Here is a 13,358-nt window from a genome sequence, read left to right as displayed (position 1 = left end):
ATTAACCAACTTCATGATTCTGAACATCTTGATATAAACCTGAAGTTTCCTCTAAAAGACTCTGATCCTGTTTTGTAAACCAGAACCTGGAAAGTTCTAAGTTGTTTTCATTTTTAGGGTTGACTGTTTAACTGCTTTGCCAGCTGTCGCTGTTACACAAGATATTTGCACATCAGATACTTTATTAATATTTGTCAGTTCAGTACTGATGAAGGTTTGATCTGTGTGTTTGGTTCCCATTAAATTTTCTGCATATTTAAAATATCTATGATAATGTGTGTGTGGATGATGGATGGATGTGTGTGAACAGTGTGGTTGTGTTTTTCTGCATCTTCTTGTTAGAGTTTCACATAAAAAAAAATTAAATTAGATACACTACACATCCATTCAATAAAGACTTTATCCAAAACAAACAAAAAACATCTTAACCCAATATGAACCTGATAAAACTGAAGTGAACAGAGTTTATTAATAACTAAACAAACCTCTAGCCCTCCCCATAACAGAAGTCTGTCCCATATTTACGCTGATCCACTGACTTCTTTCAACCTTTGAGATCAGTGATTTCCTCCTGTTCTGATTTCAGGGTCAAACTTCCTGTTTGACCCTGAAATCAGTGAATTTCAACCAGATCAATAAGGTTTAATGTGAAGTTTGTGTTCTTCACAATGAACACATCAGAGCTGCTGTTTCATCACTGAGACCTTCACAGGTAAAATCTTCACTTCATCAGCAGTAATGAGGGGAAACATCCTGTCAGTGAAAGTGTGTGTGAAGGTGTGTATGTGTGTGTTAGTATCAAGATCAGAGAAAGACAGTTTTCCTCTGTTCCAGTCGAGATTCACTCTGATCCTCTGCAGCTTCTTCTGAACTGGAAGATAAATCTTAGAACCTGGAGACAATGCTGAGTATTTACCTTTATATTCCTTACAATTTTCAAATGCAATTCGTTTATAGAACCTTATTCCCCATAAATCGGACGAGATGTTTCCTTTCCTGTTCACAGACTTTGCTAACACACCCACTGACCAGAATCTACTACTTCCAACATCGACATCCCAGCTGTGAGTTCCTGAGTTAAAACCCTCAGAACTCAGAACATAATGAGCAGCAATCCTCTCTGGATTATCTGGAAGCTTCTGTTCCTCTCCTCGTCTCACACTGGTCAGATCTTCAGACAGGAAGAGTCTTGGATGAGCAGTGTTTGGGTCCAGAATGAGAGGAGTGTAGCAGACCAGGTCCTTCATGTTGTTCCAGATGTTGAAGGCCAGGTTGCCCAGGTGTTTGGCCTGGTCTATCAGAGCTCCTGAGTGCAGCTGTGGATCATCCAGCAGGGGGCAGCGCTGGACTCTTTCCACTGCAGCCTTGTAGTTGTTCAGGAATGAGACGTCTGCAGCTCTCAGCTCCTCCTCTGTGGTTCTGACTGTGTCTGAAAGAGCTGCTATCTCTCTGCTCAGAGCCTCCATCTTCTCCTTCATCATCCCACTCTTCTGATTCTCTTCCTCCCTCAGAGCAGCCAGCCTGGCCTCCTCTTCCTCTGCTAGAAACTGATGAAGCTTCTTAAACTGCTCCTTAATCTGCCTCTCTGTGTGTCGGGCCTGGACGTTAATGTGTTCTGCTGTTTGATCAAACGTCTTCTGAACGTTCTTCTGGAGCTCCAGTTTCTTCTTTAATGGTTCCAGAGTTTCCTGAAGTTCCTTCCTGTGCTGTTGTGCAGCTTCATCGACGGGTCTGATTCTGTGGTTGGTGTGTTTTTCTGAATCTCTGCAGATGTGACAAACTGGCTGCTGATGGTCCAGACAGAAGAGTTTGAGTTTCTCAGAGTGCAGATGGCAGAGACCTTCTGAAGCTTTCTGATCTCTCTCCTGTAAGAAGGACTCACACAGATTCTTCAACACCAGATTTAAAGGTGGTTCCTTTCTTGAAGATCTTCTCTTACAAACGGGACACTGGTGTGTTGGTTTCTGTGTCCACCAGCTCTTCAGACAGTCTCTACAGAAGCTGTGGCTACATGACAGAAGAACAGGATCTCTGAAGACGTCCTTACAGACCGGACAGCAGAGATTCTCCTCTGATCTGGAAGCCATGTGGTCTGAGAGTGAAGCTGAAAACACAGCAGACAGAAAGTCCAGTCAGTCATGGCTGCCCTCCCTCCTCTGCTAACTCCATCAAACTGACTGTGAGTGGTGTTTTTGGTCAGACTCACCTTCAGTGTGTGGACTGGGAGCAGCTTGAAGTTCCCACTTTTCTTTCCTGCAGCTGGACTCACTCAGAGGAAGCTGAAGGTGAATCTGATCGTCTGTGTGTCTCTCTGTAGAGACCAAGAATCACCGACTGTTTCCTGCTTCGTCTCAGGTGAGTCAGGTGAGGGGTGAAACTTTATCAGACCTCTTCTGATAAATGCTGCTGCTTCAACTGAAATCCAGGTGTGTTTGATTCCAGAGTTCAAAGCTGCAAAAGTTAATAATAAACAGGTTTTACTTTCTTACCTGCAGATTTAAACCAACAACCTGAATACAGACTGTAAAGTGTTCACACCTCCTTACTGTGTTTATCGGTGTGTGTCGCTCTGTTCTGGTCATCAGGACATGAAAAGTTCTGTATAAAAACAGTCTGTTTACCATCCAAACACTGTTAAAACACACATAAACTGCTGAATTAAATAAGCTTCAATCTTCCTCTGATGTCTTCTCTTCTTCCTCCACCTGTCCTCTGTTCTAGAAAAATCTGGATTCTGATCCCAAAAGTCTCCATCTGATCCAAAATGTTGTAGCAAAGATTCTGATGAGAATTATCAGCAGAGATCATATTTCTCCATCTATCTTCTCTTCATTGGCTGCTGGTTGAATCCAGAATAGAATCTGAATAAGATCTGAAAGAAGATTGTCATCATTCCTGGTTCTGATGTAGATTTTCCTTCCTGTTAAAAGGACGTTTTTCCTCTCCATCATCTCCTCCTGCACCTCATGATGGAAGGTTTCAAATATGCAGGATGTGTTTAAACACAGCCGGCAGAAATTTGCCTCACAAACTGCAGAACAAAACAAATAAAAATTAAGTTAAAGAATCTGTAAGGGCTCATTATTTAAAAGATAAATATGAAGGTCCAAGACCAATAAGGCATCTATGAACTACCAAAAGATCCTTAATATCAACCCTGAAACACACGGGGAGCCACTGCAGTGATTTTCAAAGTGGTGTAATGTGTTCCCACCATCTGGTCTTCGTCTGATTCTGGAGTAGCTGTACGTTAGAAATACTCTTTTTGGGAAATAGAAAGAGAAGAACAAGGAAACATTTCACCCATCTGCTAGAATCAATGCAACCTGCATCAAAGCACATCAATAAAAAGTTGAGTAAAAGGGAAAAGTGTGGAAGAAAACGGTGGAACAACCAGCAGGGATGACCGCAGCCTGGAGAGGAAGGTGGTATTCCCCTTGTCAAGCTGCTCCTGAACAAAACAACATAATAAGCGTCTTACCTGGACTAAAGAAAAAAATGAACCAGTCTGTTGAGTAGTGGTCCAAAGTTGTTGCATCTCATTTGGAAATCAAGGCCCCAGAGTCTGGAGGAAGAATGATAAAGCAACCACCCAAGACACTGAAAGTGCAGCGTGAAATTTCCACAGTCTGTGTTGATGTGGGGAGCCATGTCATCTTTCGGTGTTGGTCCACTGAGCTTCATTAAGTCCAGAGTCAATGCAGCTGCCTACCAGGAGATTTTAGAGCACTTCATGCTTCCTTTTTGGAGATGCTTAATCATTTTCCAGCAGGACTTGGTACCAGCCCACACTGCCAAAAGAACCAAAACCTGGTTCAATGACCAAGAGATTACTGTGCTCAAACCAAGAACTGAGTTCACATACATGACTATACTCTTCAGATGTTCAACATTACTGTTTTCAAAATTTATTTATTTATTTTATTTAATGTGATCAAATTTTCTGAGATTATCATATTTGGGTTTTCATAAGCTGTAAGCCACAATCATCAAAATTATAACAAATAAATGCCTGAAATATCCCACTTTGCATGTTATGAGTCTATATTATATATTAGTTTACCTTTTTAAGCTGAATTACTGAAATAAATAAATGTTTTTACAATATTGTATTTTTTGAGTTTCACTTGTAGTTTTCAACTGCTTTTTAAAAGAGTCCACAGAGTCGACCACAGGGAGGGACAGGGGCAAGTCATTCCAGAGTCTGGGGGCTACAGCCTGAAAAGCCAGATCTCCCTGGGTTTTAAAATGGGTCTTTGGGACCTTCAGGAGGCATCCACATACTTAAAACAGTAAGTATGTGGATGCCTTTCTGACTGGGTTTTTATCTGGGGCAACAGTGTGTAGTTATGGGGGCCTAGCTGAAGTTTAAAGCACTCTTGGCCACAGTTAAGCTAGCACAACCCTCTCTTACCTTATACCGAGCTAGTGGTGTCTCTACTTCAGGGCAGCTTGCAGATAAAAATATAAAACGACTGAGGTAAAACGGCTGGAAATTTATTTGGGGGTCCAATAATATGAAAAATAAAAAAATAAATGCAGTATATGATCAAAACAAATGGAAAACAAGTTAAGCAGCTTTATGAGAACACAAACAAACTCAGACAATATTCTCCCTCAGCATTAAACCATGTGTTCGTTAACAGCAAATAACTGAGAGGAAGACACTTTTAGCCTGCTGGCTGATTTGCAGTCAAAATGACACGTCAAATGCCCAGCAAGTTTTCACCAACATTCAATAAACAGTAAGAAAATATTTCACTCAACCCATGCAAAGGGGAAAAAACCAACAGAAAGTCCACTATAAAACCCGAGTTAGCCCGAGTAGCTTGTTTTACATACAGTCTTATTGAGGATGCAGCTCTGAATCTAAAGAAATTCTTCTCACAGGGTGTGTCCCAATCCGCGCGCTTCTATACTTTGAACACTACATTTAAGTGCTTAGTGCGCTTACACAGAAATTTCAGTAAAAACGCAGTGCACTGAAAGTACCCGGATGCTGCCCTAAACTCGTCCAAAAATCTAGTGCAAACGATGGACACTACACGCACTAAATGGAAGCCATCTTGCTGACGTAGTGGAAGGGGAGGGACTTTCAACCAGTTTTCCAGAGCTGAATAATGGCGGCCACCGACTCTTTTTTTTTTTTTTTTTTATTATTATTATTATTATTATAACATTGAACACCTGTACATAACAAAGTGGCCTGTTTGAATACAGAAACAACAAGTCATACATTACAAGGCACATTCATAGGAGGATACAAAAAACAAAGTAAGAGAGAGAAAAAATAAATAAATAAAATAAAAATAAATAAAATAAAATAAAATAATAATAAAAAAATAAAATAAATAAATAAATAATAAATAAATAATTTAATAAATGTAGGGCATCAGCAGTCAAAAAAAATCTTTAGGTCTTCATAGGCATGAAGGAGTTGTTCGCTCTCTTTGTTTTTTTTACCAGTTTTAAGGCACTTAAGTGGTTGTCCACAAGTATCTTTTAAAGAGTGCGAAAGTGGGATTTCTATTTCCCCATTTACATGTGTGGATGAAGAATTTGGCAAGAATCAGCAAGTTATTAAGTACAAGATCACTCCTTTTATCTTTAAGAGTAGCACCGAAAAAGATGTTATCTCTTGTCAGGGGTTGTGGAAGTAAGAGTCTTGTTGATAACCAGTCTTGCAGGCTTTTCCAGAATGTTTCAGATTGTACACAGTAAAAGAACAAGTGGTCTATTGTTTCAATATCATTGTTACAAAACGTACATGTATTATTTTCCAGGTTAAATCTCTTCCTTAAAAGTTCTCTGGATGGAAAAATATTATTGAGGACCTTAAAGTGAACTTCTTTAGCCTTAGGGCTTAACGGATAGGTGAGATAAGTTGTTCTCCATTTTTCAACCTCAGAGTCAGAAAATATTTGAATAATGGAATTTTTATTAGGTCGGGTGGGGAAAAGTTGATCCGTTATGTACCAGCGAGCTAGTTTGTTGGAGTTACATTTATCTAAGAAATCATCTCCATGTAATTGAAATACAGGTAGTCGAAGTTCTGGGATTTGAATGTTCATATTTTGAACAAGCATCTTGACTGAAGAAGAAATGGCTTTTATAACTTTGTCAAATTGAGCACGTGTGCAGTTGATGTTGTACTTCATGCAAAAGTTTTCATATGAGAGCCAATCACCATGGTCATTCAGTAAATGTCTTCCAGACCATACATTTTTTTCCATCCAGTGGACCAAAAACAGAGATCTATTTCTGTGCAGAACATATCTACTGTTCCATATAGGGGATCGATGAGGAGAAAAGTTGTGCGTGTACATAAGTTTCCAGCATAGCAGTGCCTGCTTGTGAAATGAGGATAGTTTCACAGGAAGCTTATCCACACAAAAATCACATTTGAGGACAAAGTCAATACCACCCATCTTTTGGAACAAACCTTTGGGGAGACAATACCAAATCCTGTTTTGATTTAACAAAAATTATTTCCACCAGTTTATTTTTAGGACTGCATTTAAGCATTCAAAGTCAATTGCTTGTAGCCCCCCATCCTTAAAGTCCTTTACCATTTCTGATTTCTTTATATAATGGGCTCGGTTTTTCCAGAAAAAAGTTGAAGTTTATCTGATTTATAGCTTTAATATATTTGTTTTGGTATGGCCATTGAGTAAGCAGGGTAAATACATCTTGCCAGTGACTCCATTTTGGTTAAGTAGGTTCTGGGGAAGAGTGTCACTTCTCTCTGAAGCCATTTATTTAACTGAGATTTGCAGGTTTTGATTTTATTTTCTATATTAAGATTTTCTCCTGTCTTGATATCTTTAGTCATATGGTTTCCAAGATATTTGACTGAGGATTTAACTGGTATTCCGTAAGCTTCTGTAATTTCTTTATAATGTATTGCCATTAGTTCACATTTTTGAAGGTTTAGTGTCAATCCTGATGCTTTGGAAAATGTGTCAATTAATTTAGGAAAGCAGGCGATTTGTTCCAAGGTTTTTAGAAAAGTAGTTGTGTCATCAGCAAGTTGACTAATTATAATTTGTTTGTCAAATACCTTTAATTTTTGTAATTCTGAGTTTTTAATTAAGATTGCCATAACCTCAACCGCTAGAATGAATAGAAATGGAGAAATGTTACAACCTTGTTTTACACCTCTGTTAATAGTAAATCGTGGAGAGGTACCATGTGGAAGCGCTACTGAACTTGTTGTATTGTTATAGAGACTCTCTACTACTTTACAGAAGTTTTGTCCAAATCCATAAGTATGCAAGATTTTGAAGAGAAATGGATGCTCCAGCATGTCAAAGGCTTTGTAGAAGTCAAGGAACATAATAAAGCCTTTGTCTTCAATCCAATCACTGTATTCCAGTAAATTTAGCACCAGTCTGATGTTATTATGAATGGATCTCTTACTCATAAAGCCAGTTTGTGTCTCAGAGATGACATCCTTAAGACCCGTTTTTAGTCTGTTAGAGTAAATGTACGTCAGTAATTTATAATCACAATTTAAAAGGGATATTGGATGGTAGTTTTCTAAAATCTTGTTATCTTTTTCTGACTTTGGTATAAGAGTAATGATACCTTGTTTCATACTTTCTGGAAGAGAGTAGTTACTAATTATCTCTTCAAATACCTTAAATAAGAACTCTCTAAGATATTTCCAGAAATGCCTGTAAAAGTTGGCAGTTAAGTCATCCGGGCCTGGAGATTTATCAACTTTTAGACACATTATCGAGCTCCTCTATAGTAATCTCTTTATCACATTCTTCTCTGAAATCTTCAGAGATTTGTGGGACATAATCCTTGATTTGGTCTATGAGGAGATCACAGTCTTCGGCTGAGAAGGTAGAGCTGTAGAGGTTTTGATAAAAACGGCTGATTTCTTTAGCAATTAATTTTTGGTCTGTACATTCTGTGCCATCAATGATCAGGGAATTTATGTAGTTTTTTTGCTGTCTCCTTTTTTCCAGACCGCAGAAATATGCAGAGTTTCTTTCTCCCTCCTCAATCCATTTGGCTCTTGATCTGATAAAAGCACCGTGAGCTCTTCTTTCATACATCCCATCTAATTTAGATTGTAGGGTCACTAGGTTATCTTTATCATCATCATCCATAGGCGTTTGTTTAGTATAAACTGAATTCAATTCTCTAACTATTTTTTCTTCTTCCATGGTAATGAGTTTTTTTAAGGTTTTTGCTGAAGGATATAGAGTGAGCCCTTATTTTGTATTTCAAGTATTCCCATTTTTTAGTAGAGGATAAGAGATTATCATCTTGCAAAATCTTCTTAACTAGCTCTTTTATTTCTTGACAAAATAAGTCATGCTTATGAGGTTTGCATTAAATTTCCAATATCCCCTATTCCCCATATTTTCCAGTGGAGGTGTAATGGACAGGGTGATGCTACAGTGGTCGGTAAGAGGGGTTGGAGAAATATTACAAATTGATGTATTTTGGAGAAGTTCTTCTGTTCCTAATCAAAAATCTATTCTAGATCTGCTAGAAGCATCAGGTTTATGCCAAGAGAATTGTTTTCTGTTAGGGTGTTTTTCTCTCCATAGGTCAATAAGCCCAAGATTGTTACAGAATTCAGATAAAGAATTATTTGGATGGGAGTCTATATACTTATTTGGGGTGTCTATCAAAACTTTCATTCATAACCATGTTGCAATCTCCCCCCATTAGGATGTGGTCTGTGGGGAATCTTTGTTTTAGTAGTTGGAGTTCTTGTTCTAAATTTGTGAGAAGAGCTTTATTTTTGGATATACTACAGTATCCATAGACGTTACCTAGGATCATTATTGAATCTTTGATAAGTAATACAAAAAGAATCCAGTGACCGTAATCGCTTTGTCTAGTTGATACAGTTTTTCCTGGAAGATTATTTAAAAAGATTGCCACTCCTGCTGATTTAGAAGTACCATGTGAGTAAATTATTCTGTCTCCCAATTGGTTTGACCAGAATTTTTCATCCTCAATAATGGAATGAGTTTCCTGAAGAAAAATACAATGTGGACTTTGGTTTTTACAGTACCGAAACATTGCCTTTCTTTTAATATTATCTCTTAGGCCCCTTACATTAAGTGTCAAAAATTTAAGATTTGTTTTAAAGAACATAAAAAAGGGAGGGTAAAGAAGGAAGTGTTAAACACTAAGCTTATTTACTAGGATGAACTTAAGGCAAGCCCCTGGAAATTTTATTTATTTTTGATTACCCTTAACATAACAACATGGAAATTTGAGAACCCTACAACATTCTTAATTAAACCAATTCTCTATTTTAATTATCCTTGTATGTGAGTAAAGAAGTACGGTAACATCTAGGAGAACATTAAAGCTATTTCAAAGTATGAGCAGAATATGTGGGTTCTGAGGTGGAGAACCTAAATCCTACCCAAGAACGACATCACTGTATCAGAAGGGGGGTGAGCTTTTGATCACATGACCATCTATAACTGCGACATGACCTCTGTAGAAGGCCACCTTCCCCTGGGCTCTGGCGCTTTTTATTTTTGGCCACAATTCCTCTTGTGCTTGTCTGTCTTCTTTGATGAAATCTTGGATAAAACGGAGGCCTTGTTCTATGCACACCAACGAGTTCTTCATCATTTTCCAGAACGTGTCACTATGGTGTCTGCGCGTGAAGTGCAAGATGGCTTGACGACTCCTTCCATCCTCCTTCCTTCCCACACGGTGGACTGGATCGACCACGTCCTCGATATGGTCTGCCCAGGGAGGTACGATCTTTGAAAGAAGATTTTCCACATTTTCTCTGAGCTGTTCGGCATCTTGTTCCCTGAGACCTGATAGTCTTAGGTTCCATCTGCATTTATATCTCTCTGCTTCCAGGAGTCTTTCTTTCAGGTCGTTGTTTTCTTTTTTCACAGTAATGATCTCTTGCTCGAGGCCTTCCGTTTTAGATTTGCATTCAGCAATACCGAGTGAGTTTTGTTCGACTCGCTGCGTGACACGGGCAAACATTTCTGAGCTTTCTTTCAACTGTCTGCCAAAATCATCCACTTTGCTATCCAGATTTTGGATTGCAGTTAAAACAGCAGCTAGGGACACCTCAGTCTCGGTCGCCTGTTTTTTTAGCAGGTGGAAGTTTCAATGGGGTTGTATTCAGTTGTCTTCTGGCATTTTTCGAGATGTCCATTGGGGTTACAGTGCTGCCGGTAGCCTTAACTAATGCGGCATAGTTGTGCATCTCTAGCTTGGAGGCTATATTAGCATTAGCACTCTTTAAGGACTGAAAGTCACTTTCTGTCGCTGTTGACATTCTTCACAACTTCTTTTTATCACTTACTATGTGTCGGCGTTGTTGTACGGGTCTTCCTTAAGGGCACAGTAGTTTGTTAAGGGTTGTTTTAGAGTCTAATTTGGGGCATCGTAAACGGAGCTCAAGACCTCACGTGTGCCCGCTTCACCATATTGCCGGAAGTCCCGGGGCCACTGACTCAGCGGTACTGGTGTAGGTGGAAGCTATTTTGTACTGTTGTAAATATAAAGTTATTCAGTGATAATTCTAATATAAACTGCAGCATGCTTCCTGTCTCTTCTATCCCTGCCAACAGTTATGCATCTGATCATTTGCTGGAGGCTGCAGTAGAGTTAGCACGCATAAATGTTAGCAGTTTTTTAGTCGGTTTCATAGACGTAGATGGGCTATAAGTGTTAGAAATGATTAATGCTATAGATTCCGTATGTTTATTCATGATTGTTGAACCTCCAGATTAAGCACTGCAGGGTCTCTGGCGTAAACGAAATGGTCCTTGATCTGAAAACTGATTAGGAAACACCGCTGGTTTGAGAATTGGCCCGTTTCCATGGTACCGCTGACTAAGCCGTAGCTGACTGTACATCACTTTGGATAAGAGTCTGCAAAGCTTTCATGTTTGCTTTCATAGAAACTGCCAATGTGTGTTCACCGTAGATCACTGTGGCATTAAACTATCGAGCCAGCAGTGGCACTGAGGCATTTACCACCTGGAGCTAACACGCTGCTGTGGAGAAGAGGAGGCGGCAAGAGAGAAATGTTTTAATAAAAAGTTTCAATAAAAAGTTTGCTGCATCCCTGTTTTAGCCTCTTCATTACTGCATTTCATATTTTAAATGATGATTTCTAGTTTAATCGGTTTCCTGTTGCCAGATGTGAACTGAATCAGTGTAAACACCAATGAAAACAGATGTGTAATGTAACATACTTTTATTAAGTGAAGATATCATTGCATATTTAAAAGCTATCAGGTGTGGAGGAGACATGCAAAGACACATGAACTTGGGGAACTACAGGGCGAACAGATCCACAGAAGACGCCGTGGCCACTGCCCTGCATGCTGCTCTGTCCCATCTGGAGCAGAAAGGGAGCTATGTCCGGATGCTCTTCATGGATTATAGTTCGGCGTTTAACACCATCCTCCCCTGCAGACTGGTGGACAAACTTCAGGATTTGGGGCTTCCGGACTCCACCTGTATGTGGATAAACAGCTTTCTCCAAGGTCGCAGCCAGAGGGTCAGACTGGGTCAACATACATCTATGGCCCTCAGTCTCTGTACCGGCTCCCCACAGGGCTGTGTGCTGAGCCCCCTGCTCTACAATCTCTATACCTTTGACTGCATCCCCTCTCACCACAATAACACCGTAGTGAAATTTGCCGATGACACCACAGTGGTGGGGCTCATCTCTGGAGGGGATGAGTCGATGTATAGGGACGAAGTGGAGCAGCTGTTAGTGTGGTCTAAGGAGAATAACCTGCTCTTAAACACCACAAAGACTAAGGAACTGGTTATCGACTTCAGGAGGCACAAAACGGACATCTTACCACTTCACATCTGGGGGGACTGTGTGGAGAGGGTGGAGGACTTCCGGTTCCTGGGGGTCCACATTAAGGAGGACCTCACCTGGAGCACAAACACTTTTGAGCTGCGGAAGAAGGCTCAGCAGACTCTACTTCCTCAGGGTACTGAGGAAGAACAATGTCAACCAGAGACTGCTGTTGTCATTCTACCGGTGCACCACAGAAAGTATTTTAACATACTGCATAGGTGTTTGGTTCCCCAGCTGCACTGTGGCTCAAAGGACAGCTCTCCAGAGGGCCATAAACATGGCCCAGAAGATAATTGGATGCCCTCTCCCCACATTGGAAGAACTACACAGTTCCTGTTGCCTCAGGAAAGTACAACTCATTTTAAAGGACACATCACATCCTGGACACTGCCTGTTTGAGCTGTTACCATCAGGACAAAGGTACAGATCAATCAGAGCCAGAACAAACAGATTAAAAAACAGCTTTTATCCTGTGGCTGTAACCACCATAAACAACCTCAAATAAATTCTTTGCAGGCTGTTACACAGTCCAATAAATATCACTGCTGTTTACATGCAAAATGTACAAGATAAGTATAAGGTCGACTGCGTGGAAGATTAGTTAGTTTTTTTTAACTTGGTTGTTTCCTTTTAAATTCTTTTATCCTTTTAAATGTTTTTATGGTTGAATGTTAAATGTATGTTGCTGTACTGCACTTTGACTCTTGGGCACTCTTAATTTCGTTGTATATGTTACATGTTACAATGACAATAAACGTCTATTCTATTCTATTCTATTCTATTCTATTCTAATAATAATGATAGCATAAAAGTATGATATACAAACATGTACGTGAACGTGGTTTTGGATTTGGATTTTGGAAGAACTTGAATGAATTGTCCTAAAAAAAATATATTAACGGAGCAGTGCTGCCATCAGGCAGCATGTAGGAGGGTGTTGCAAATATTTTATAAGCATTTTGATTCATTTACTCATTTATTATTCATTTACTCATTTAAGCATTCTTATTCATTTATTCATTTACATTTTATCCTTAGATTTTAGTAACATGCATTAGGCTTTGCTTTTAATAGAACTACAGCTTAATTGTTATCATTGCTTTGCAGGTTACAGATAGTGTATTCACATAAACTCATATAAAGTTACTGAGTTCAATACTGAGAAAACAGCTGAGAATTAGCGGCCTTGACAATGTTCTGGATGGCCACTAGGGAGTAAATCGTAAATATTTTTGTATCTCTTTGCTTATCTATTCACTCCTAGCAGAACGGAATTTCCCAGTAACTCAGAAATCATTAAAAAGTACAGCCTTTTGTGTAAAACGGTGGGAACAGGTAGAAGGAGGTCAGCACAGAGAGGCAGACAGATAACAGGGCAGAGCATAGTATCTTTTTCCTTTCAGCTCTGACGCACCTCAGACGTACCCCAAAAGGAGGACCTGGAGGAATCAAATTCCCGGAAGAAGGAAGGACCACCTTGCAAAATACACATTCACATGAATGCTCACCACATGCACGCACATAG

General features: G+C 39.5%; 1 protein-coding gene across 1 annotated transcript; it reads right to left on the bottom strand.

The window, feature by feature from the left end:
• Positions 1–251: 251 nt before the first annotated feature.
• Positions 252–2,223, bottom strand: LOC121636466 (nuclear factor 7, ovary-like). The gene is made up of 2 exons (XM_041979997.1): positions 2,207–2,223; positions 252–2,104 (listed from the first exon to the last, which is right to left on the bottom strand). The coding sequence occupies exon 2, from the start codon at positions 2,085–2,087 to the stop codon at positions 678–680; it is 1,410 nt and encodes a 469-aa protein (XP_041835931.1). The 5' UTR covers positions 2,088–2,104; positions 2,207–2,223; the 3' UTR covers positions 252–677.
• Between the last annotated feature and the right edge of the window lie 11,135 nt (positions 2,224–13,358).

The sequence above is a fragment of the Melanotaenia boesemani genome, chromosome 3 (assembly GCF_017639745.1).
Source record: "Melanotaenia boesemani isolate fMelBoe1 chromosome 3, fMelBoe1.pri, whole genome shotgun sequence".
NCBI classification, from domain to species: domain Eukaryota; kingdom Metazoa; phylum Chordata; class Actinopteri; order Atheriniformes; family Melanotaeniidae; genus Melanotaenia; species Melanotaenia boesemani.
Note: the sequence above shows the minus strand (reverse complement) of the source record. Positions and strands in the feature narration are given on the sequence as shown.